Source organism: Hypanus sabinus, chromosome 4 (genome assembly GCF_030144855.1).
Source record: "Hypanus sabinus isolate sHypSab1 chromosome 4, sHypSab1.hap1, whole genome shotgun sequence".
Classification (NCBI taxonomy): Eukaryota; Metazoa; Chordata; class Chondrichthyes; order Myliobatiformes; family Dasyatidae; genus Hypanus; species Hypanus sabinus.
This window is the reverse complement of record NC_082709.1, coordinates 152,726,556-152,754,358: the sequence shown is the minus strand read 5'-3', so window position 1 is coordinate 152,754,358 and position 27,803 is coordinate 152,726,556. Positions and strand designations below refer to the sequence as shown.

The 27,803-nt window shown below is 39.2% G+C and overlaps 1 protein-coding gene across 2 annotated transcripts in view; it reads left to right on the top strand.

The window, feature by feature from the left end:
• Positions 1-27,803, top strand: part of polq (polymerase (DNA directed), theta) — a 105,505-nt gene that overhangs the window by 21,226 nt on the left and 56,476 nt on the right. For both annotated transcript variants that reach the window (XM_059968450.1, XM_059968449.1), the window contains exons 11-16: positions 3,926-4,138; positions 5,541-5,683; positions 13,343-13,532; positions 16,774-16,916; positions 22,118-22,311; positions 27,552-27,676. In XM_059968450.1, the coding sequence (XP_059824433.1) occupies positions 3,926-4,138; positions 5,541-5,683; positions 13,343-13,532; positions 16,774-16,916; positions 22,118-22,311; positions 27,552-27,676 (1,008 nt within the window). The remainder of the gene's footprint in view (positions 1-3,925; positions 4,139-5,540; positions 5,684-13,342; positions 13,533-16,773; positions 16,917-22,117; positions 22,312-27,551; positions 27,677-27,803) is intronic.

The following is a 27,803-nucleotide window of genomic DNA, read 5'->3' as shown; positions in this document are numbered from 1 at the left end:
AATGAAATTTAATTTGGGAAGTCCAGTAAGGGTAAACAGATTCAATAAATGATATGGTACTAAGAATTATTGATATGAGAATGAGGGATCCAAATCCTAGTTCTCTACAAGTGGCAACGCAGGTTGGGTAGTGAAGAAGGTGCATAGGGTGGTGTAATGAGTGACAGATGACACATATTGTTCATAAGTTCATAATACAAACTGTTCTACTTAATTCACAAGCACTGTCATTGAGTTGTTGTGTTCACTTTAAGAGAGGTTGTCTGACGTAATGATATCAGTGTAAGGTGACTGATTTTGGTTTTGTTTGGAATGGAAGTAAAGGGCTGCATGCTTTATTTGCAAAATCCTACAGGTATTTGGCATGGAATGTAAGAGTTGCGATGTTCTGTTGCAGCTCTAGATTCAGATACAGATTAGTTCATTGTCACATACATTAGGATAAATGAAATTTTAAGTTTGGTAAAGCCAAGCCGCCCTCCTTCTTAGGCTTCTGTAAATATTTTTTACCCAATCTAGGATTTTTGTTCTGCCACAAGTAAGAAGATATTTTAGAGTCAATAGTATCAAAAAAAGCTTTAGGAATAAAAATTGGTAATGCTTGAAATAAATATAAGAATTTAGTTAGTATCATCATCTTAATAGCATTAACTCTACCAACCAATGACAAAGATAGTGGAGACCACCTAATAGCAAGTTGCTTAATTTGATCAATTAAAGGTAAAAAGTTAACCTTAAATAAATCTTTATGTTTTTTTAGTAATTTTAATACCTAGGTAAGTAAAATAATCTGTAACAATTTTATATGGTAAATGTTTATAAATTGGAACTTGCAATTTTACTATTGGGCAGTCAATATACGGTATTTAATATTCTGGACACAAGAATGGACTATAGCTACTTGCCCACAATGGGTAAATTTGGAATGTAAATCTGTGCAAGATTTTTCACTGATTTCAATCTTAGGATCTTCACTTCCTTTTTCTTCATTCAAATTGAATAAACAGATAACTAATCCTATAGTCAGACATACATTATGAATTTGGTTTCAATTTCATAAATTTTTTGGTTTGAATAAATTTATTTTATCATGTCCTATAATATCTAATTATTTTTTTTGGCCTTCATCTATGGATCAAGCTTTTCTTTTATGGAAAACAAAAGGTATAACATGTTTTCGTGATCTGTTTCTGGATGATAACATTATGTCCTTTGAACTGCTATCTAATAAATATAATTTACCTAAAACCCATTTTTTTAGATATTTGCAAGTTAGAAATTTTTTGTATAATGAGTTACAGTCTTTTTTGAAAGAATGTCCATTGGACATTACAGATAGAATTTTAGCCCTTAATCCTTATCAAAAGGGTTTAGTAGCCATCATTTATAAGATGATCATGAATTTAAAGATAGATGTATCAGAAAAAATTAAGAAGGAATGGCAAGAAGAGTTGCATTGTCCTATATCTACTGAGCAATGGGGAAAAAATTTTATTATTGGTAAATTCGTCCTCTATTTGTGCTAAACACTAAACATGCCCTATTACAATTTAAGGTTGTACATAGAGCTCATATGTCTAAGGATAAACTGGCTCGATTTTATTCTCATCTTAACTCAACCTGCGATAGATGTCATTCTGATGTTGCTTCATTGACTCATATGTTCTGGTCTTGTCCTTGTTTACAAAATTATTGGAAAGATATTTTCAGTATTATTTCAACAGTCTTAAATATTAATTTTCAACCACATCCTCTTACTGCAATTTTCGGTTTACCAATGACGGATAATAATCGTTTATCCGCTTCATCTCAACGAATAATTGCATTTGTTACATTAATGGCTAGAAGATCTATTTTATTGAATTGGAAAGAAATTAATCCTCCAACTGTATTTCAGTGGTTTTCTCAAACTATTTCTTGTTTGAGTTTAGAAAAAATTAGAAGAGTGGTTTTTGATCCTTCAGTTAAATTTGAAGAAACTTGGAGACCTTTTATTCAACATTTTCACATGAGTTGAATTGTCTTTTCCTAAACCTTACTTATATTATCCTTAATCAATTGGATGGAGGTTCAGAGTTATTGGCACTACTGTATATGTACTTAATATTATTCAATGGCCCATGTTGGTTAGTGTTTTTTTTGCTTTTTTTTGGGGTTTTTCTTTTTTTCTCTTTTTACTACTTTGTTCATTAATGTTCTGAGTTTGAGAGGTTATATATTTTTATTATTACATATCTGAATGTCTATTTAAGCTATTAATTATGTACTCAAACATTTTGTATTCATGTTTCATTTATGTTTGTTTAAAGCTAATAAAAAGATTTAAAAAGAAAAAGGATAAATGAAATTTGCTCACCTGAATTTTATGGTAATAATAAATACAGCAATAATTACAATGGTGAGTGCAAAACAGCAGAATGATTTGCTGTTGGGTTGCGCCCATGTATCTCGACTTTTGCCGTCAATTTATTTCATTATAATCGCTTGGCACATTCAGATAGAAAGCCTTTAGTTTTGACTTTTTAGCAAATAATACTAATTTGGTCACATTGCTTGCTTCTGTATTATTATCATAATTCGCCGTCCTGTTCCTTTCTATTGCACTTAGATGATAATTACTTGTATTTCTACCTTGTTGTATTTAGCTTTATTTTTTTCCTTCACCTAAACCCTTTCTCTATCCTTTTCTCTCAATGACCCCTCCCCCAGCTCGATCATTTCCAACTTCCTGCAACTCACCTCAAAATCTGCTCTCAGGGCCAGTTATTTGATGTGTAAGGACAGCGACCTCAATACAATTCATGTCAAACCTGACCCAATGGAATAGTCATCTCTTTTCACAGTATGGCTTGAATCGATCCTTCTTTCATGTACACCGCTCTGACCTCATCATTCAAGTCTTTAGTCTGTTTCTACAGTTCTTTACAATTTTCTCCTGCAACAAGGTAACGAGACAAATTTCTTCCTTAGGTACATCACAATGACTGAAGATCAGACTTCAGTTTATTAACAGCAAAAATTCCTTAGGCTGCAGACAATTTCTATAGATACAGTATGTTTACTGGAAATTTAATTAATCTTAACAAACCTCTAAATACTAAAGCTACAACACATGATTTCTATCTTACTTTGTTTATTTAGCATTCTATTGAAAGGTTATTACTCAAAGTCTCAACTTTTTAATCAAGCTAATAATCTGTTATTACCTTCAATTCTTCATTATAACTTGTATAGCCGTTCTAATATTTTAATATTATTCTTAATAACTAATCTAACTCTATTAATTCTGCCAAAAAATTCCACCCAGTCCCCTTTACATTTAGCTCCCACCCGCCAAATTCTTCTCTCTAGAAGCTACCATCAGATGAAAATCACTCCATGGGTTAGTGAAAACTACTTCCAAATACACTCCCAAATTCCCAAGTGCTGGTTTAGCTTCTGCTGAAATTACCAATTGACCAGTTTTAGGCAGGCAGGTAGCTTACCGCAGAGAAGTACAGCACAGAAACAGGCCCTTTGACCCCTCTAGTCCATGCTGAGACCATTTAAGCTGCTTACTCCCATCAACCTGCATCGGGACCAGAGCCCTCTATATCCCTACTATCCATGTACCAATCCAAACTTCTCTTAAATTTTGAAATCTAGCTTGCATGCAACACTTGTGCTGGAAGCTCATTCCACACTCTCATGATAAAATATAAAATAACTTACAAGTCAAATTTTAATTTATCAGCATTTTCATTCTCATTAAATTACTGATCTATGCATTCAGTAGAACATGTTGCCACACACTCGTGTTGTATATAGTGCCTTTCAGTTGACATTTTGTGAAGCTTTTTCCAACTTGGTCTTGAATTGTGCAAAGTCTGCATTAGTAATTGGCGAGCATGAATTCTTAATCTATTTTTTCTTATTTCCATGTTAGGACTGACTTTTGATGAGCGGGATATTATTGAAGGAGCATTTCGTCAGGGTTTAATTCGAGTTCTTGTGGCTACCTCCACCCTCTCCTCTGGGGTGAATTTACCAGCTCGTCGTGTGATTGTGAGATCACCAGTGTTTAATGGACGACTTCTTGACGTTATTACATACAAACAGATGTCTGGGAGAGCTGGGAGAAAAGGAGTGGACACCATGGGTTAGAGTGGCTTGCTGTTACTTGGTATAGATGTATAATTTATGAAGCTTACCTCTTGGCTGGTAATTCAAACAGTGTTTGAGGCAACAAAATTGTTTCTTGGAGAGTAGTTCCAATCAATCATCGCTAAATAATCTAGATTTGAAACCTATCATAATACTATCAGGAGTTGATTGCACAGAGTTATTTTTCAAAGAACAGTTTGACACCTTATGTTAGTCTGCTGGTAACTGACTTCATTGAATTTCTGGAGTACTTTTTAAAAAAAAAAGAAGATTGATCAATGTGATTAACAAAGATTATTGATGTTATTAACACATTTTATATCAGATGTTATTTTAAGATTTTTTTTTAAAGTAAAATTATTCAGACTTTGACTACCCCTCTTAATACTAGTTTCTACACGGGACAGCAAGAGATCCATCAATTATAGATGATACACCTGATCTATGGTTAAGAAGAGAGCTTTTCAAATCCTAATTCCTCTATATGGGATAGTTCTCTTCATTGACTTGTAGTTTATTATTTTGGAACAATATGACTATGAGCACAAAGTCATTCAGCTCTTAATGATGACACAGTCATTCTTGAGATTTTTATCCTAAGTATGGCAAAATATGGCTGGCTCCTTATTGGGTCAAAACGTGTGTATTACTGACCTGAAAATCAAGTACAAACTTGCATTTGTAAATCCAGCTTTATGAACTTACTGTATGAAGTCACCCTAGACCCAAATGGTGAAGTCCTGTATGTCAGGCTTGTGCTGAATACAATCATAAAGCAGGGAATCAAGAATGAGAAAACCTCACCCATGGAACAATTGTGCAGATTCGATGTGAGGTATTTATGAAGAACAACAGTGAGTATTCTAGCAACTAATTTACCACTGGAATCTTTACCATGATCTTCAGTGAGGAGAGCTTTCCATTGTTCCATTCCTGGATAACACTAACTCTTTTAGGATTGTATTTCCCTTTGGAAAGTCTTAAATAGTCATAGCTTTTTAACAGTAATTATGCAACTTCAAATATGAAGAAGTAAATTCCTAACTGAGGTATATACCATCATGCAATAATAGACCATAGGAGCAGAATTAGGCCATTTGGCCCATAAGATCATTTGGAACTGATGCTTGAAAACATTGTCCCAATTTAGTTCAGTTTTTCTGGCATTTATGACATGTCTGAAAGATGTGTAGGATTTCAGTTTAAAAAAAGATTATGATTTTTAAAAAAGTGTTCTGTATTAATTAAAATTTGTATGTATTTCAAATAGGGTTATTATAGTGAGAAAATTCCACCTGAATTCATCACTTTATTTTAAACTTTATTTTCTTGGTGGAGGAGGAAGACATTTAAATAGAAGATATTTAAAATGTTCAATTTTATGTTTTTTTTTGAAGGTGAAAGCATATTGGTGTGTAAACATTCGGAAAGAACCAAAGGAAAGAGTTTGTTACAAGGCTCTCTTAGGCCCGTGCGCAGTTGCCTTGTGAAGGAGGAGGGAGAGGGCATCACCACAAGTATGATCCGAGCCATCCTTGAGGTTAGATCCAATAGTTATGGAACTCGTTTCAACCCAATGTATTAACTAGTCTTTTTTTAAAAGGTTATAGCTTGATGGGGTCTAGGGGTGTTTATTTCCATCTCATTGTTGATCAATTTGTTAATAACGTGTAATAAGTCAAACTTTTTGTTTACTAAGTGTTAAATTAGCTTCAAGCATATACAGACATTTAAAATCTAATCCAGACTCTGCTGTAGCTACTGCAAAATGTAAAATAACATTTTATATAAAATGAGATTAATGTAAATTTCTGATGCAACAATTGTAGATTGTCAATATTAGGCTTTGTTGAAAATTATGCATATTTCAGAAACCCTCAGACAAAGCTAGCCAATTTGCAGATCAAGCATTGTGGCCTACCAGATCATTCATTCATGATGTGTGACTATCAATGGATATGTTTCTCTTTGCCAGTGGGTCGATAAATAAAATAATGTATTTGTTTAGATAAAAACACTGCTCTCATCAAAGCTGTAGATAAACAGCGATTCAAAGCTCTGGGCCTGTACTCCATAAGGCTATAAGATAGAGGAGCAGAATTAGGCTGTTGGGCCCATCAAATCTGCTCTGCCATTTCAACATGGCTGATACAATTTTCCTCTCAGCCCTAATCTCCTGCCTTCTCCCCGCATCCCTTCATGCCCTGACCAATCACGAATCTATCATCCTCTGCTGTAAATATACCCAGGCCTCCCCAGCTGCCTGTGGCAAAGAATTCCACAGATTCACCACTCTCTGGCTAAAGAAATTCCTCCTCCTCTCCATTCCAAAAGGACACCCCATTATTCTGAGGCTGTGTCCTCTGGTCTTAGACTCTGCCATCATAGGAAACATCCTCTTCACGTCCGCTCTATCAAGGCCTTTCACCATTTGATATGTTTCAATGAGGTCACCCCTCGTTCTTCTGAATACAGGCCATCAAATGCTCTTCATTTGACAAGGCATTTAATCCTGGGATCATTTTCGTGACCGTCCTTTGAACTCTCTCCAGTTTCTGCACATCCTTTCTCAGATAAGGAGCCCAAAACTGCTCTCAATGCTCACCAGTGCTTTATAAAGTCTGAACATTATATCCTTGCTTTTATATTCTAGTTCTCTTGAAATGAATGCTAACATTGTATTTGCCTTCCTCACCACAGATTCAAACTGCAAATTAGCTTTTAGGAAATCTTGCACAAAGACTCCCAAATCTCTTTGGATCTCAATTTTTTAAAATATTTTCTCTCCATTTAGAAAACAGTCAACCCTTTCATTTCTTCTACCAAAGTATATGACCATACAGTTCTCAAAACTACAGTCCATCTGCTATTTCTTTCCCCATTCTCTCAATCTGTCTAGGTCCTTCTGTGGCCTCTCAATTTCCATAAGACGACCTGTCCCTCCACCAATCTTCATATTGTCTGCAAACATTGCAACAAAGCCATCAATTCCATCATCTAAATCATTGACATATAACCTAAAAAGAATCAGTCCCATCATTGACCCTGTGGAGCACCACTCGTTCTGGCAACTAACCAGAAAAGGCTCCCTTTATTCCCACTCTTTGCCTCCTGCTAATCAGCAACTGCTTTATCCATGTTCAAATCTTTCCTATAATACCAATAGGCTCTTAGCTTGTTAACCAGCCTCATGTGTGGCTCCTCATCAAAGGCCTTCTGAAAATCCAAGTACGCAACATCAACCGATTCTCTTTTGTCTAGCCTTCCAGTTATTTCTTCAAAGAATTTGAACAGATTTGTCAGACAAGATTTTCCCTTGGGGAAACCATGCTGACTATGGCCTATTTTATCATGCGCCTCCAAGTACCCTGAGCCTCATCCTTAATAATCGCTCCAACATCTTCCCAACCACTGAGGTGAGAATAACTGGCCTATAGTTTCCTTTCTTCTGCATCTCCCATCTTATAGAGTGGAGTGATAATTGCAGTCATCCAGTCTTCCAGAATCTAGTGATTCATGAAAGATTATCACTGATGTCTCCACGATCTCGTCAGCCATCTCTTTCAGAACCCTGGGTTGTACACCATCTGGTCCAGGTGACTTATCTACCTTCAGATCTTTTAGTTTCTCAAGAATCTTCTCTCTGGTTGCAGTAACTTCACACAGTTCATAACTCCGACCCCTGGAACTTCCACTATACTGCTAGTACCTTCCACAGTAAAGACTGACACAAAATATTTATTCAGTTCATTGCCATTTTGTTGTCCTCCATTACTATCTCTCCAGCATCATTTTCCGGTGGTCTGGTACCCATGCTCGCCTCTCTTTCAAACTTTTGGTAACCTCTTTAATATTATTGGTTAGCTTACTTTCGTATTCCATCTTTACCTCCTTAATGACCTTTTTAGTTGCCTTCTGGTGCTTTTAAAAGCTTCCCAATTCTCTAACTTAACACTAATTTTTGCTCTATTATGTGACCTCTTAAGTTGACTTTGGCTTCTCATGTTAGCTTTGTTTATGTCATTTTTCCTTTTGAATACATCTTCCTCTTTGGGATGTATATATCCTGTGCCTTCTGAATTGCTTCCAGAAATTTCAGCCATTGCTGCTCTACTTTCCAGCCAACTCCACGCTCATGCCTCTGTAATTCCCTTTACTCCAGAATAATACTGATATATCTGACTTCAGCTTCTCCTTCTCAAATTTCAGGGTGAAGTCAATCATATTATGATCACTTTCCCCTAAGGGTTCTTTTACCTTAAGCTCTCTAATCAATTTTGGTTCATTGCACAGCAACCAATCCTGAATAACTGATCCCCCAGTGGGCTCAACCACAAGCTGCTCTAAAAAGCCATCTCGTAGGCACTTTAAAGATTCCCCTTCCTATATTTCAGCACCAACCTGATTTTCCCAATCTACCTGCATATTGAAATCCCCCATGACTATTGTAACATTTGCTTTTTGGCGTGCATTTTCTATTTCCTGTTGTAATTTGTAGGCCACATCCTTACTACTGTTTGGCGGTCTGTATACAACTCCCATCAGGGTCTTTTTACCCTTGCAGTTCCTTAGCTCTATCCACAAAGATTCAACACCTTCTGACCCTACATCACCTCTTTCTAATGATTTGATTTCATTCAGAGCAACACGGGCCCCTGCATGCCTGCCTGTCCTTTCGATATAATGTGTATCCTTGGACATTAAGTTCCAGCTGTAACCTTCTTTCAATCATGATTCAGTGATTGCTGCAGCATCATACCTGCCAATCTGCAACTGTGCTGCAAATTCTACCTTACTCAGAATTCTGCTTGCATTCAAATATAACGCCTTCAGTCCTGTATTCACCCTTTTCGATTTTGTCCACCTTTATGTTTCAACTCATCCTGTTCACTGCAATTTTGCCCTATCAGCAACCTCTCCTCACTACACATTGGCTCTTTTTGTAAACCAGCTACCTCATCTTCCGCACTATTATCCACCTTTCCTACGATACTTCTAGCATTGAAATATACACAGCTCAGGACACTAGTCGCACCATACTCAACTTTCTGTTTCCTAACTTTGTCTGAGGTCTTGCCAACATCTGCCTCCACAACCTCTCCACTAACTGTTCTGACACTCTGGTTCCCATCCCCCTGCAATTCTAGTTTAAACCCCACTGTGCAGTATTAACAAATCTTCCTGCTAGGATATTAGTCCCCCTCCAGTTCAGACGCAAACCATCCCTTCTGCACAGGAACCACCGTCTGTGTCCTTCCCACATCAACTCCTTACCCACGTGTTGAACTGTATAATCTTCTTAGTTCTAGCCTCTCTTGCACATGGCATGGGTAGCAATCCTGAGATCACATCCCTGGAGGTGCTGTCTTTTAGATACATTTGTAGATACTTTATTGATCCCAAAGGAAATTGCAGTGTCACAGTAGCATTACAAATGATCAGATATAAATATTAGAAGTGAAATAGAAAGAATAGAAAATAATTTATCACAAGCAGTCTAACAGGAAGGGCTCATGACTTCCCCAGCTATAGGTTGACTCATTATAGAGCTTAATGGCCTAGGGTAAGAATGACCTCGTATAGTGCCTTTGGAGCATTGCCATTGTCTTAGTCTATAACCAAAAGTGCACCTCTATTCAGCCAAGGTGGCATGCAGAGGGTGAGAAACATCGTCTAGAATTGCCAGGGTTTTCCACAGCCTCCAGTGTGTTCAGTTTGACTTGTGTAACAGCCAGCTTTTCTAATCAGTTTATTGAGCCCATTAGCATTACCCATGTTGACACCATTGCCCCAGCACACCACCGCATCGAAGATTGTACTGGCGACAATATACTGGTAGAACTATGAAGGAGAGGCCTGCATACTCCAAAGCATCTCAGTCTTCTCAGGAAGCAGAGGTGACTTTGGCCCTTGTACACAGCCTTTGTGTTGGTGCTTCACTAAAGTCTGCCATCCAGGTGCACCCCCAGGTACTTGTAGTTCCTTACTTGCCACATCCATGTCCTCACCATCAACAGTAACAGAGAGCAGTGAAGGGCTCATCTTCTTTGTCATACTAATGTTGAACTGCAGATAATTCAGCTTGCTCCATTTGACAAGGTCCTCCACCAGGGCCCTGGATTCATCCTTCCATCCTCCCTTTATACATCCAACTATTGCTGAGTCATCAGAGAATTTCTGCAGACGACATGACTCAGTGTTGTACCTAAAGTCCGAGATGTACAGAGTAAACAGGAAGGGAGCTAATACAGTCCCCAATATCTGATACACATCTCTGAGTCTTCACATACATACGCATAGCATGTAACTCCCTGACCTCCCTTTGCAGAACTTCGTCACTCATCCTACCCATGTCATTGGTACCTACACTACTTCTTGCTGTTCATCCTCCCACTTAAGAATGTTGAGGATTAAATCTGTGATATCCTGGACCCTGGCACCTGGGAGGCAACATACCATCCAGGAATCTCGTTCTCACATACAGAACCCCCTGTCCCCTTAATTAACAAATCCGCTATCACCACAGCATGTCTTTTCTCCCCCTTCCCTTCTGAGTCACAGAGGCAGACTCAGTGCCAGAGATCAACCACTGTGACCTTCCTCTGTTTGGTCATCTCCCTGACAGTATCCAATGTGATGTGTTGAGGGGGCTGGCCACAGGGGTACTCTGCATTGGCTCCTTGACCCCTTTCTTCCTGACTGTCACCTAGTGTCCTGTGTCCTCTCTGTACGTCCTATCTATTGCCCCCTCTGCCTCCAGAGTTCATCCAGCTCCAGCTCCAACTCCTTAATGCGGATTGTTAGAAGCTGAAGCTGGATTCATTTCTTGCAGTTGTAGTTATTAGGGACATTGGAGGTCTCCCTGCCTTCCCACATCCTGCAAGATGAGCTTCAACTATCCTGCTTGGCATGGCATCTCGACTGATCACCCTCTTGACACCCCCCCCCCCCCCGCCACTTTCTGCTTTCCATAGTGATTACTCCATATGTGACTCCCTTGTCCATTTGTCCCTCCCCACTGATCTCCCTCCTGGCACTTATCCTTGTAAGCGGAACACGTGCTAAACCTGCCCCTACACCCCCTCCCTCATTACCATTCAGGGCCCTAAACAGTCCTTCCAGGTGAGGTGATACTTTACCTGTGATGCCATTTACTGTGTTCAGTGTTCCTGGTGTGGCCTCCTGTATATCAGTGAGACCCGACGTAGATTGGGAGACCGCTTCGCCGAGCACCTATGCTCTGTCCACCAGAACAAGTAGGATCTCCCAGTGGCCTCCCATTTTAAATCCACTTCCCATTCCCATTCCGATATGTCCATCCATGGTCTCCTCCACTGTCGTGATGAGGCCACACTTAGGTTGGAGGAACAACACATTGTGTTCCGTTTGGGTAGCCTCCAACCTGATGGCATGAACATCGATTTCTCAAACTTCTGGTAATTCACCATTTCCCATCCTCTTTTCCTTCTCTCACCTTGCCTCTTTGCCCACCAACACTGAGTCACGTCGTCTCTGGTGCCCCTCCCCCTTTTTCTTTTTTCCATAGCCTCCTGTTTCTTTCACCAATCAACTTCCCAGCTCTTTACTTCATTTACTTCAACCTATCACTTGATGTTTCTCTCTGCCCTCCCTCCACCTTTTAAACCTACTCCTTAGCTTTTATTTCTCCAGTCCTGCCAAAGGGTTTCAGCCTGAAACGTCGACTGTACTTTTTTCCATAGATGCTGCCTGGCCTTCTGAGTTCCTCCAGCATTTTGTGTGTATGGCATCTCTACTATCCTAGCTGAGAAGATATAAGGAAGGGAAGAAAAAAAAACTTAACCTTGAGCTTTTCTTTCTCTGACTGAAGCCTGCCTTCAGAAGCCTCGAAGAGCTAAAGCATCAAGACCACCACTCTGACTCAAGACAATACCCACTGGAATTTAGAAGAATGAAGGGGGATTTCATTGAAACCTATCGAATGTTAAAAGGCCTTGATAGAGTGAATGTGGAGAGGATGTTTCCTTTGGTGGGGGAGTTGAAAACCAGAGGGCACAGCCTCAAAATAGAGGGTGTCCATTTAGGGAGAGATGAGGAGGAATTTCTTTAGTCAGAGGGTGGTGAATCTGAAATTCGTTGCCACAGGCAGCTGTGGAAGCCAGGTCCCTGGGTGTATTTAAGGTGGAGATGAATAGGTTTTTGATTAGTTGGAGTGAAAGGTTATGGGGAGAAGAATGCAGGAGAATGGCATTAAGAGGGAAATGGATCAGCCACAACAAAATGGCGGAGCAGACTCGATGGGCCAATTGGTTTAAATCTATACCTATGTTTTATGGTCTCCTCAAAAAGAGGGGGATTATTGCTATTGTCTCAGAGGGTTTTTGACCAGCTTCCTAGGGACTGGATAGGTAGCCACTTCAAATACACCAGCTCATGGACAAAATTGTATAAGTCTTAAGTTCAGAGAATAGCAATGTTGACAATCTATTCACTGGTCTGCTCATCTAACAATTGTAACTGTAAGTTTTTGAAGAAGCTACCACTGAAATAAATTATCCGTGATGGTAAATTTAACACTGGTGTACATTTACTGTTGAATTGTTGAGGTATAACTGATTCTGTAGCCCAAGACATTGATTTTTGTTATTTAACCATCAGTTATTTTTATGCTCTCATTGTTTGGGTGCTGCTATCTGTAATTTCAAAGTGAACAAACACATTGTTTTTTTTTTGGTAATTGTTTAAAGGTTAATGTCTCTCAGTGGAATGGTCCTAGAGAGAGATTTGTGTGTGCATTAATAGAATCTGAAAGATTTATAGAAGCCAATTTGATATCATAAATTTAAGTATTGTTCCTCTCAGTGATAGCTATTATAAAGTGCAAATATTTCCTGATGACAGGTTAAAATACTCTTGTGAATATTTTGCTGGGTTACTAATCCCGGTGCTGTATTGCTTTTACTGCATCTACCAAATTATGGCACATAATTGCAAGTAGAAATTGTCTCAGAAACGATACTGTATCCCCACACACTGTCATTAATTATGAGGAACAATATTGTTGAAATTATTGTTTTTAGGTTTTCTTTGAGATGGTTGGGAAATGCTGTGGTTTTAGAATTCTGTGATTGCATCTAATTAAATCGTGTGAAGATAACCAGGTGTGTAATGTCTTGAATCTTGTGGAATTTGTAATAAGTCAGATCTATTCTGGTTTCAGATAATAGTAAGTGGTGTTGCCAGTACCCCAGAAGATGTACGCGTGTACACTTCCTGCACACTGTTGGCTGCCAGTGCTCTTGAAAGTGAAGTAACATCAATCCACGGCAATGCCATTGAGGATTCTATTGAGTACTTGATGGAGAATGAGTTTATTCAAATACTTGAAGAGGATGGTGACGGAGATAAAAGTATTGTTTTCTGATAATTGTATTTTATTGTTAGGCAAATGGTAATAGTCGTGGTAGTTTCTAGCGTTCAAACAAACTTCCAGTTCATCCTATTTGTAAAGCTGCATTCTGTAGATTAGTTTTTAAAAACAATATCTTTATATTTGTTTTTTAGTTTTATTTATGCAGTTCAACCTGCTTTTACATTAAGCTTTTATCAATTTAATGTAATCTTCCATTTCAGTTTAATTTTACCTAGTTTGTTTTAATACTCTGTATCTGGTTATCAATTTGTGAACGTTCTAACTTGTTTCCAAAGGTGACCTATTGCTTTAATTTGTGCATTTGTAGACAAACAGTCATGGTTAACCTGTTTATTTTAAGTTCCAAATGTTCCTTCATAGATTATGTTCTTTCTACCTTGATTGGGGAAAATCTTAAATCAAGTTTTTGTATATGTATTTCCTCGGGATATGGACACAGAACTGAGGCAAGACGACAGTGAGGTCATTGTCCATATCTGGATTACTGAAGAGGAGGTGGTTGGTGTCTTGAGGGAAATTAGGGTGGATAAGTCCCAAAGGCTTGACAAGGTGTTCCCTCAGAACTTGTGGCTAGTGAAGAAATTGTAGGGGCCCTGGCAGAGGTATTTAAAATATTCTTAACCACGGTGAGGTGCTGGAAGATTGGAGGATAGCTAATGTGGTCCTGTTACTATAAGAATAAGTAGGAATCATGTTTAATGTCAGTGGCATGGTTAACGTCAGGGGGAGAAAAGAAAACAGTGAGGTAGAATACAGGGGGTTCATTGTCCATTCAGAAATCTGATGACGGAGGGGAACAAGCTGTTCCTAAAACATTGTGTGTGTGTTTTCAGGCTCCTGTACCACCTCCTTGATGGCAACAATGAGAAAAAGGCATGTCCTGAGTGATGGGGTCTTTAACGATGGATGCATTTTTGAGGCTTGTGACCATGGTTGAGCTGGCTGAGTTGGCAACTTTCTGAAGCTGTTCTGGTCCTGTGCAGGACCCCTCCATAGCAGAAGGTGATGCAACCAGTCAGAATGCTCTGCATGGTGCATCTGCAGAAATTTGCTAGTGTATTGGTGACATACCAAGTTTTCTCAAACTTCTAATGAAATATAGCCACTGTTGTGCCTTCTTTATAATTGCATCCATACATTGGGCCTTGGATAGGTCCTTAGAGATGTTGACAGCCAGGAACTAGAAACTGCTCACCCTTTCCACTACTGATCCCTCTATGAGGACAGGTGTGTGTTTCCTCAACTTCCTCTTCCTGAAGTCCACAATCAATTCTTTGGCCTTACTGGTGATCAGTGCAAGGTGGTTGCAGCACAAAGTCAACTGATCTATCTCACTCCTGTATGCCTCCTTGTCACCATTTGAGAATCTGCCAATAATAGTGTGTTATTGTCCAATTTATAGATGGCTTTTGATCTGTGTCTAGCCACACAGTCATTGATGTAGAGAGAATGGAGCAGTGGGCTAAGCACACACCTGTGAGGTGTGCTGGTGTTGATTGTCAGTGAGAAGGAGATGTTACTTCCAATCTGTACTGACTGTGGTCTTCCAATGAACTAGTCAAGGATCCAGTTGCAGAGGGAGGTGCAGAGACCCAGGTTTTGAAGCTTCTTGAGATTATAGGCCAGTGAGCCTGGTGTCAGTAGGGGGTAAATTATTGGAAGGCCTTCCAAGGGATGGGATATATAAGTATGTGGATAGACAGGGATCTATTATGGATAGTCAGCATGGCTTTGTTACTGGAAGGTCATGTCTAACCAATCTTATTAAGTTTTTTGAGGAGGTTACCAGAAAATTGATGAAAGGAAAGGCAGTGTACATTGTTTACATGGAAGTTTCAAGGCCTTAGACAGTTCCTGCATGGGAGGCCGGTCCAGAAGATTCCATCACTTGGCATGAAGTAGCCAATTGGATGCAAAATGTGACTTAGTGGGAAAAGCCAGAGATTGGTAGTAGATGTTTGCTTGTGGCAAGCAGTGTTGCACAGTTATCAGTGCAGGTCAGTTGTTTGTCATATTAATAATTTAGATGATAATGTGGTAAACTGGATCAGAAAGAACTAGAGGTCATAAGGATGAATGGTGAAATATTTAAAGGGAAGCTGAAGGGGAGCTTCTTCACTTAGAGGGTGGTGCAAGTGTAGAATGAACAGCCAGCATTAAGTGGTGGATACAGGTTTGATTGTAACATTTAAAAGAAGTTTGGATAAGTACATGGATGGGACGGTTGTAGAGGGCTACGGGCTAGGAGTGGGTTGATAGATTTGGGCAGAATAACTGATCAGTTTGGTCTAGATGGGCTGACAGGCCTGCTTCTGTGTTGTTCTGACAATTGTGTAGTAAATGGAATAGGGTGAAAATCTTTCTTTGGATTTTACTCCCAGGGTTGACTGCACCTGGCTCACTGCATTTTACTTTCTTCTCCCTGACTTTTCTAAAAGGGTACTCTGTTCACCTCTGATATCCTCATCAGTTTTGTACCTTGAACTATCTGCATTTATCATTTACAGTCTATAATCTGAATGACATGGGCAAGCCCAGCAGTTATTCTCCAGCCCTAACTACCATTGAGAAAATGAGCTACTGCCTTCAACTGTGTGAAGGTATTCCCACAGTATTACTTGGTAGATAATTTCAGGGTCCTGTCCTATCAAAGGAATGGGATGTGATTTGGAAACAGTATTCCCATGCATTTGTTTTTTCTTATCCTTCAAGGTCGTAGGAATTGTAAAGTTTGAATTTTGTCAGGTTGATGCAGTTGTATTTGATTCAGTGTGTGCCCTAGTGTTGTCCTGATAGTGGAGGAAGCAAGTATTTAAAATGGTGGACTAGATACCAGTCCCATGGGTTGCTGGTCCTGGATGATACTGAGCTTAATGTATCCAAACTGCATTCATCCTGGCAAGTAAAGAGAATCATAATACATCCCTTTGTTGCTTGTAGATGATGGAAACACTTTGAATCCCTGAATAGAATATCTGTTTGTGATCATGTTATTGCCATTTATTAATATAGCTGATCAATAAGTTTATGATATGTGGTGGTGATCACAATTCAATGGCATTGTTAGTAATGCCATTGAATGTCAAGGGGAGGTGATTCAGGATGGTCACTGACTTGTCTTATTGTGTAAATATTATATTCACTAATTAGACCAAGCTATAATGTGTGTTCTGTTGTATTCTAATATAATAGTGTTTAATAAGGTTAATTATTTTTAGTTCAGTTGTATCGTCCCACACAACTGGGAGCAGCCACACTTGCCTCTTCCCTGTCTCCTCCTGATGCACTGAGAATCTTTGCAGACTTGCAAAAGGCAATGAAAGGATTTGTTTTGGAGAACGACCTTCATATCCTCTATCAGGTACATCATTTATTAATCTCATTTAACATTCACCTTGTTCCATAGATGGAAGTGAGTGCTATATCCAATTATGTATTTCACACTTCTGATATCACGCTGAAGTGCAGAGCTCTTGCTGTGAGGAGTTTTTCGCAAGTCAATCCCTTGCCTTATGATGGATGGAGCAACTTCTGCAGGTCATCCCCAAGTTATGTACCACCTATGTAAAAGAGCTTGCAAGACTGGTAGGATGGATTTGCTGGCTGCTGTGGGCTGCAGGCATCTTCTACCATGTGGGAACTTGCAGCCACACTTCCAATTTGTAACTGGTCTACTTTGAACAGCACATTTCCTTTTGCAACAGCAAATTCAGGTGCTATAGTCTTGACTAAAATTATATTTGGGAAATAGGCAATATATTTTTGAAACTGCTGTTATATTACTGTTGGGAGTGCTACCGAGTAGTGCTGTGTTATCCAATTTTTGAAAAGAAACATTGGGCAGGATAATATTGCCAATAATGATGGCACTCAACTCATTGGCAATTGCTGACAAGTTTCTGTGGGACTGTTGGCAGACATTCCTCTGATATAGCTTCTTAGCATCTGCACAGGATTTATGAAAATTGTTAAAACAACAAGCAGCAACATTTCCTTCAGCTAAGCAGACTGAAGTATCCCTACTTTGACAATTTGTGTCTTAACCCCTCCTTAACCACTTTCCAGGTTGGAGTGTAGTGCAATACTGCTCTAGAATCATGTGTTTTAAGGTTTCAAAGGTACATTTAATGTCAGAGAAACGTATACAATATATGTCCTGAAATGCTTTTTCTTTGCAACCATCCACGAAGGCAGAGGAGTGCCCCCAAAGAATGAATGACAGTTAAATGCTAGAACCCCAAAGTCCCCTCCCCAGCTCCTCTCCCTCCCCTGCGTAAGCAGCAGCAAAGCAATAATCCCCCCCCCACCACCGAGCACTCAAGTGTGCAGCAAAGCAACAGCAAAGACACAGACTGGCAGTACTCCAAAGACCACTAGTTCACCTGGTATTTGACATTCCACAGGCTCCCCCCCCAATCAGGAAGAAAGAGTTGTTTCTGTTTCACAGCAAGTGGTGAGACATAACAAACAACTCCCTGGTTTACGATGTTAAAAGTCTGTGTTTAAGTGGGTGAATTCAGATTGTGAGGTGTGTAACTCATTCTGAAATCTGTGGATCAGAATTCATGAAAATTAATTACTGCGTTCAGTCTTGCAGATTTTACACATTTCCCACATCTGTGCCTTTGGTAATGTCCTCATGAGCCCAAATGTGGATACATTGTTGGAGAAACTCAGTGGATCAGGATGGAAGGATCTGTGGATGGAAATGAACAGTCAATGTTTGAAGCATCTTGACTTGAAACATTGACTGTGCTCTTTCGATGCTGCCTGACCTGATGATTTCTTTTGTGCTTTTTTGTGTTGCTCCAGATTCTAGTGTCTGCAGTCTTCTGTGTCTCCACATTGTTCATAGTTCAAATTTAATTGTCATTCAACCATACATGAAAACCCATGAATACAGCCAAACGAAACAGCCAAGATGCAAACCACAGTACCAACAGTCACACAGCACAAAGCATGTACAGTGCATATAAAATAGCAAGTACATACAAGATATCAGTAAAATAGTCACACAAAAAAATGTAGTCCAAGACCCTGAGTCTGCGAATGTTGCAGAAATCTGCAGTTGAAGAGAATACAGCTTGTCTTCTGTGGAGTGAGCACTAGGGGGCAGCACAAACTTCAGCCTCTGATAGAGCACACCGACTGAAACCTTTCTCCTGGGCAGCTGTAAACAGGCAACTCTGGCTTGACGCCTAGTCCTCGCTACGACAGAGGCCTTGTGGCTCCCCCGCTGAACACCAGAATTGGACTTGCAGCATTCCACGTTAACAAAGTCCAGCAGGGTCTAGAAATCACAAGAAAAATGACTAAAATAATCACTTACTGTTAGACTGCACATCTTTGTGCACCGATGCCTCTGATGTAGACACCATGATCTACACCAAATTCAATTCCTTCAGTTTCTCTGTCAATGAGCAACTTGCTGATGGGGTAGACCTGCAGTTCTTAATGTCCAGCTGGGTTTTGTAATGGTAAAATAATATCTTTAAAAAGGACAATAACATCATGTTCAGTTGACTCTGCAGAAGCCACTGCAATCGAACATGCTGCCATTTTACTGGAAGTCAAGATTGTTGGAGAAACCTTTTCTGCATTTCACCTCCAAATCCCATTAAACTAATTGTTGAAAATTGCATTCTGTGCTGAGCTTCTCTTATTTTGGGCTCCTTCTCCTGCAGCTTGGGTGGAACCTACAATAGCTCATTTTTCCATCTGTTATTTCCATGGTTCTTCTGCTTTATTTCAACTTCAGAAGTACGTTAATTTCCTATTACAGCTTCCTTGGTGGAGTCCCCTAGGATTCCCTTTGCTCTGGGTTTTGTGCTGACCCAGATCTGTATTTCCATTTTAATAAGAGATCAAATCTTTATCCTGGGAAGATATGTTTATCTTTGAAAGAGGAGGGCGTGCCATCAGGACAGTTAAACCATGTAAACCACAATACATTTTCTGCTAAAGGCTGAGCTCCATTGACAAAGTGAGCTGCAGACTTTCGGCTTGTGATATTTTAAATACAAATTCAATATACTGCAGTGCTGTTGGAAATACTCAGCAGCTTGTGCAACTTACCTGAAGGCAGATGAATGGTATGCTTCAGGTGAATGGTTTTTAATCTGAAACTGCAGAATCCTCTGAGGGGATCTTTATATACTGCATGTTATTTTTTATGCATTCCTTGGAAATGCTGTGCATAATATCTATACTATTTTATACGTAAAGGCTAAGGACTGACCGCTCAGCAACAGAGAATCAGTATCGGGTTAATTAATTAATGGAGAAGATCCTGAGAGGCAGGATTTATGAACATTTGGAGAGGTGTAATATGATTAGGAGTAGTTAGCATGCTTTTGTCAAGGGCAGGTTGTGCCTTACGAGCCTGATTGAATTTTTTCAGGATGTGATTAAACACATAGATGAAGGTAGAGCCGTAGATTAGTATATATAATCTACTGGAGCTGTAGTGTATATGGATTTCAGCAAGGCATTTGATAAGATACCCCATGCAAGGCTTATTGAGAAAGTAAGGAGGCGTGTGATCCAAGGGGACATTGCTTTGTGGTTCATGAACTGGCTTGCCTACAGAAGGCACAGAGCAGTTGTAGACATGTCATATTCTGTATGGAGGTTGGTGACCACTGGTGTGCCTCAGGGATCTGTTCTGAGACCCCTTCTCTTTGTGATTTTTATAAATGACCTGGATGAGGAAGTGCAGGGGTGGGTTAGTAAGTTTGCTGATGACACAAAGATTGGGGGTGTTGTGGATAGTGTGGTGGGCTGTCAGAGGTACAGTGGGACATCGATAAAGATGCAAAACTGGGCTAAAAAGTGGCAGATGGAGTTCAACCCAGATAAATGTGAGGTGGTTCCTTTTGGTAGGTCAAATATGGTGGCAGAATATAGCATTAATGGTAAGACTCTTGGCAGTGTGGAGAATCAAAGGGATCTTAGGGTCTGAGTCCAAAGGATGCTCAAAGCTGCTGCGCAGGTTGACTCTGTTAAGAAGACATATGGTGTATTGGCCTTCATCAACCGTGGAATTGAATTTAGGAGCTGATAGGTAATGTTGCAGCTATATAGGACCCTAGTCAGACCCCACTTGGAGTACTGTGCTCAGTTCTAGTTGCCTCACTACAGGAAGGATGTGGAAACCATAGAAAGGGTGCAGAGGAGATTTACAAGGATGTTGCCTGGATTGGGGAGCAAGCTTTATGAAGACAGGTTGAGTGAACTCGGCCTTTTCTCCTTGGAGTGATGGAGGATGAGAGGTGACCTGATAGAGGTGTACAAGATAATGAAAGGCATTGATTGTGTGGATAGTCAGAGGCTTTTTCCCCAGGGTTGAAGTGGCTGCCACAAGAGGGCATGGGTTTAAGGTGCTGGGGAGTAGGTACGGAGAAGATGTCAGGGGTAAGTTTTTTATGCAGAGAATGGTGAATGTGTGAACGGTAGTGGAGGCGGACATGATAGTGTCTTTTAAGAGACTTTTGGAAAGGTACATGGAGTTTAGAAAAATAGAGTGCTATGGGTAAGCCTAGTAATTTCTAAGGTAGGGACATGTTTGGTACGACTTTGTGGGCCTGTATTGTGTTGTAGATTTTCTATGTTTCTATGTTTTAATCACTGACATATACTCAGTGGCCACTTTATTAAGTACCTCCTGTACCTAATAAAGTGGCTACTGCGTGTATGTTCATGATCCTATGCTGTTGTAGACCATCCACTTCAGTGCTCAACGTGTTGTGCACTCTGAGATGCTCTTCCGCAAGCCACTGTTGTAACGTGTGGTTGTATGAGTTACTGCTGCCTTCCTGTCAGCTTGAACCAATCTGACCGTTCTTCTCAGACTTACCTTATTAACAGGGCACTTTTGCCCACAGAACTGCCATTCACTGGATGTTTTTTTGTTTTTCGCACTATTCTCTGTAAAATCTGGAGATTGTTGTATGTGCAAACCCCAGGAGATCAGCAGTTTCTGAGATACTCAAACTACCCTGTCAGATACCAACAACCATTCCAAATCACAACACGTCAAACACTGAAGTGGATGGTCTACAACATCATAGGATCATGAACATACACGCAGTAGCCACTTTATCAGGTACAGGAGGTACTTAATAAAGTGGTCACTGAGTATATGTCAGTGATTAATTAACCCATTCTGATATTTGGTGTTGATATTCTGATATTTGATTTGCTGCCACACAGTTGGCTGATTAGATATTTGTAGTAACGAGCAGATGTGTAGGGGTACCTAATAAAGTGGTTACTGAGTGTGACACACATATATACACACAGTACAGTAGTTATTTTACAGTTAACCTACCTTGTGTGTTTAAGTTCACTTCTCTGAATTCGTAACTCTGTTTCAGATCTAGAAGTTCTTTAGGAGCATTACCATGATTTGACTGATGGTGTAATTCAAATAAGTTTATCTATGGACTAAATATATAAATGATATCTGCTCTTATTTATCAATTAAAATAAAGCACTTTATTAACAGAAAGCTTTTAGTTGATGAATTACTGACGTAGTTTTATCTTTCTCTGCTGAATTTAGGTCACACCAGTCTATGAAGAATGGGTAACCATTGACTGGTATCAGTTCTTTTGCTTGTGGGAGAACTTGCCTGCCTCATTGAAGAGAGTAGCAGAGTTGGTAGGAATTGAAGAAGGATTCTTGGCCCGTTCAATTAAAGGAAAACTTATTCCAAAAACGGGCAAGCAGCACAGACAAATGGCCATCCACAAAAGGTATTAATCAAGTATGACTTTCACTTATTTATTTGTTTCATCACTGTTTTATTTCATCTCCTTGTAAAATATGATTTATAATTGAGGTATGAATTCATGGAATTTAATCTAGTTCTGGATTGCAATGATTCAAGAAAAAATAATATTCCTTCAGGCAACTGGATTTGAGCAATAAACATTAAAGATGTCCTGATCTCAGGAATTAAAAAGCTCACTAAAAAGACGTGATTTATGTGATTGTTGATGATAAGACTATAATTTTGAAGGAAGTTCATATCATCTTCTAGTAGAAGCAACTAATGTGATTATAGCATTTGCTAACCATTTGTCAGATTCAGACAAGAAAAAATGAGGGTTTGGCACTTCAGAGACGTGTGGGTCAAGTATACATTAAGTTAACCCTTCAGAACAATTTGGAAATTATTATGCTTTTCTAATTTGCATTAGTACACCTAAACTTAGTTCTATCATGGCTTCCTTTTTCTTTCTACTAAACCATTTCCCATCTTCTTGATTGTCATTATTTGATTCCTGAAATTAGAATTATTCTGTAAACAGATAATTTGGCTTGGCAAATGATTGATTGGTAGAAGGTCAATTTTCATTGCTAGTGTGAGGCTGAGGAGATGTTTGTTATGCAGTTGGACTATAGAAAATAGTTTTTTCGCCCACTACCATCTTACAAATAGAAAGAAATCCTAATGTATCAGGATAAATTGAGAATTGTTGAGAAACCCATTACTCTATCTATATTATGCTACTAGCTACAAGCAAGTATACATAGTTGATGGTATTAGTTAAAAATGAAAAGTGATGAAATGTCCTCTTCACATTTTTATGACAATTGAACTATGATCAATGTTAAATATCCTATAGCATTAGATTATATTTTTCCTTAATTAGTGACAAGAATAGATGGTTTACTGTTTACCTCCTTTCTGTTTGTGGCATCTTACTGTGCCCAAACAGACTCCTGTGTCTCAAAGTAGGCTTCTTTGAATTTGTAACAAGTAAGGTGCTTGGATTTCAAGATTCTAGTTTACTTATCACAAGTAAATCAAAGCATACAGTGATATGTGTCATTTGTGTCAACAACCAATACACACAAGGGTGTGCTGGGGACAGCCTGCAAGTGTCACCATGCATTCTGGTGCTAACAGCATAGCCACAATGCTTGGCGGAAGAACACAGGACACAACAAAACAGAACACAACAGGCGGCAGAACAACAACAGCAAAACCAGCCCCTTTCTTCCTTCCACCCATGCACATACAGAGTCCTGTAACCCCAAGACAGCTCATCTTTTCAGGCCTCCTTTGAGTAGATGTTTAACGTACACTTGCAAAACATTGCTGCACAAGAGTGGGTTAATATTTGGGTTAATCTTTGACAATATTAGGTAATTAGCTTACCAAGGTTTTTGGGATAGATTAGTCATCTCTGTCTGGATGGTCATTAACTACTGTGATGCCATAGAAAAAAGTGCCTGCTATTTATAATATATTATTAGTAACCTGGATGAAGAAATCAAAATGCTAAATCTGAAGATGAGGTGAAGACTAAGGAGCATAAAAAGCCTGCCAAGCTATTGAAATAAGTGACTAGGCAAAAATTGGTAGCTGGAATATAATATGGTAAATGTGGGTGATGATTGAAAATGCAAGTTATTATTTAAATAGTGTGAGATTACAAAATTGGTGGCACTTAGGAATCTGAGGGACTGAATATGAAGCATAAAGAGTTAGCATGTAGCGGCAGCAAGAAATTGGGCTAAAAGAATATCAGCTTTTAGTGTAAGAAATGTAGAGCTTTAATGAAAATTGCTGAAACTTTGCTCATGTGATTCCACATGGAATATATCACACAATTTTGGGTACCAAGGTGTGATTGTGGAGAAGGGATAGGTCTGGACTCAGGGTTGAGATTTTTAATTGCAGAAAGGCCAACTTTGAGGAGATGTGAAAGGATATAGAAGGAGTGGATTGGGACAATTTGTTTTATGGGAAGGATGTAATAGAGAAATGGAGGTCATTTAAAGGTGAAATTTTGAGGGTACAGAATCTTCATGTTCCTGTTAGGTTGAAAGGAAAGGTTAAAAGTTTGAGAGAGCCATGGTTCTCTAGGGATATTGGAAACTTGGTTCGGAAAAAGAGAGAGATCTACAATAAATATAGGCAGCATGGAGTAAATAAGGTGCTTGAGGAATATAAAGAATGTAAAAAGACTCTTAAGAGAGAAATTAGAAAAGCTAAAAGAAGATATGAGGCTGCTTTGGCAAGTAAGGTGAAAATAAATCCAAAGGGTTTCTACAGTTATATTAATAGCAAAAGGATAGTGAGGGATAAAATAGGTCCCTTAGAGAATCAGAGTGGACAGCTATGTGTGGAACCGAAAGAGTTGGGGGAGATTTTGAACAATTTCTTTTCTACAGTATTCACTAAGGAGAAGGGCAACAAGTAGGGTAGTTATGGAACCTATGATGATTAAAGAAGAGGAAGTACTGGCACTTTTAAAGAATATAAAAGTGGATAAGTCTCTGGGTCCCGACAGGATATCTCCTAGGACCTTGAGGGAAGTTAGTGTAGAAATAGCAGGGGCTCTGACAGTAATACTTAAAATGTCATTAGAAACGGGGATGGTGCCGGAGGATTGGCGTATTGCTCATGTGGTTCCATTGTTTAAAAAGGGTTCTAAGAGTAAACCTAGCAATTATTGGCCTGTAAGTTTGACGTCAGTGGTGGGTAAATTAATGGAAAGTATTCTTAGAGATAGTGTATATAATTATATAGATAGACAGGGTCTGATTAGGAACAGTCAACGTGGATTTGTGCGTGGAAGGTCATGTTTGACAAATCTTATTGAAGTTTTGAAGAGGTTACTAGGAAAGTTGACAAGGGTAAAGCAGTGGATGTTGTCTATATGGACTTCAGTAAAGCCTTTGACAAGGTTCCACACAGAAGGCTAGTTAGGAAGGTTCAATTGTTAGGTATTAATATTGAAGTAGTAAAATGGATTCAACAGTGGCTGGATGGGAGATGCCAGAGAGTAGTGGTGGATAACTGTTTGTCAGGTTGGAGGCCGGTGACTAGTGGTGTGCCTCAGGGATCTGTACTGGGTCCAGTGTTGTTTGTCATATAATTAATGATCTGGATGATGGGGTGGTAAATTGGATTAGTAAGTATGCAGATGATACTAAGATAGGTGGCGTTGTGGATAATGAAGTAGGTTTTCAAAGCTTGCAGAGAGATTTAGGCCAGTTAGAAGAGTGGGCTGAACGATGGCAGGTGGAGTTTAATGCTGATAAGTGAGGTGCTACATTTTGGTAGGACTAGTCAAAATAGGACATACATGGTAAATGGTAGGGCATTGAGGAATGCAGTAGAACAGAGTGATCTAGGAATAATGGTGCATAGTTTCCTGAAGATGGAACTCATGTGGATAGGGTGGTGAAGAAAGCTTTTGGTACGCTGGCCTTTATAAATCAGAGCATTGAGTATAGGAGTTGGGATGTAATGTTAAAATTGTACAAGGCATTTGTGGGGCCAAATTTGGAGTATTGTGTACAGTTTTGGTCACCGAATTATAGGAAAGATGTAAACAAATTATAGAGAGTACAGAGGAGATTTACTAGAATGTTACCTGGGTTTCAGCACCTAAGTTACAGAGAAAGTTTGAACAAGTTATGTCTTTATTCTTTGGAGTGTAGAAGGTTGAGGGGGGACTTGATAGAGGTATTTAAAATTATGAGGGGGATAGATAGAGTTGACGTGGATAGGCTTTTTCCATTGAGAGTAGGGGAGATTCAAACAAGAGGACATGATTTGAGAGTTAAGCGACAAAAGTTTGGGGGTAACACGAGGGGGAATTTCTTTACTCAAGGAGTGGTAGCTGTGTGGAATGAGCTTCCAGTAGGAGTGGTAGAGGCAGGGTTGATATTGTCATTTAAAAAAAAAATGGATAGGTATATGGACAGGAAAGGAATGGAGACTTACGGGCTGAGTGCGGGTCAGTGGGACTAGGTGAGAGTGAGCGTTCGGCACAGACTAGAAGGGCTGAGATGGCCTGTTTCCGTGCTGTAATTGTTCTATGGTTATATGATTGCTTTGGAGACAGTGCAAAGACAAATTGGTTTATTATTGTCACACGTACTGGCATACAGTGAAAAACTGTCTTGCATACCATTCATACTGATCCATTCATTTACGACAATGTATTGAGGTAAAACGATAATGGAGCAGAATATAGTGTACAGTGTAGGTAGACAATAAAATGCAAGGGTATAACAGGTTGTCCAGGGGAGTATAGCAGAAAGAGAGGTGATCTTACAGAAATAAACAATTCTGAGGTGGATTGATGAGGTATCAATAATGAGGAATTGATATTGATTAAGAATAAGCGGCATAGTTACAGAACAAGGGATTGCCCAAGTTACTCATATATGAGGAATATCTTCTGAGGGCTGAGAATTTTGGAATTCTCTAGCTCAGAGAACAGCGGGGCCACAGTCTTTGAATATATTGAAGGCAATGTTTGATCATCAATTCAACCACAGAGGAGTAATTAACTATGGGGAGAGAGTGAGAAAGTGGTGTTCAGCCCAGATGGGATCAGCTAAGAGCTTATTGAATGGTGAAGCTCAGGAGGTCACTTACCTGTGACAGCACCAATTTTTTTTTTGTTTTTAATGCTCTTAAATAATAGCATTGAAATTAATAACAGAGTATTCTGGGGTGATGAAAATTGCCTGTGTGAACTGTGAATGAGAGAGATTAGAATGCCACCATGATTTAAAGTGTCTGAAAATAAGTGCTGTATTATTATAATCATAATTCTTGAAATATTGTAACAACTGTATTCTGCAATATAACACTGAAGTTTATTCACTAAAGCCTATAATTTCAAAATTCGGAGTTGTCACAACATATCAAGAATTGGCTTGGTTTTTTTAATTTAAGGTTTCTTGAGACCATTAGCATCAATTGAAGCTGTTAGTCAGCTGTTGCCAATTCTGTTGCTTAGCTTACATCTGCTGTAAAAAAAAACATCTGTATATATTTGAAGTGAATGTTGAAACCGTGAAGCCCAGTAAGATGATAAGTGGTAACAGTAAATGCAGTGCTGTGTTTGGACTGTGATAATGTGGGATTTTAGGAGGTGTGCTTTGTAAAAATTCAAAATCTTTAACTATCTGACTCACTGTAAATCTGCATTACTGATTTTTATCCCTTCAACTACTCCAGGTTTTTTACCAGTCTTGTGTTACTAGACCTAATCAATGAAGTTCCTCTTGGAATTGTTGCGAAGAAATACCACTGTAGTCGAGGACAGCTTCAGTCCCTGCAGCAATCTGCAGCATCTTATGCAGGTGAAGTGTAAAAATTGATTAAGAACAACTGAATTTAAACAAGGTGCTGTGGCGACCCACTTCCTAGCGCACTCGAACCGGCTCACAAGTAGCCAGCGCGCTGGCATAAAGACCAATCCCAAAAGGG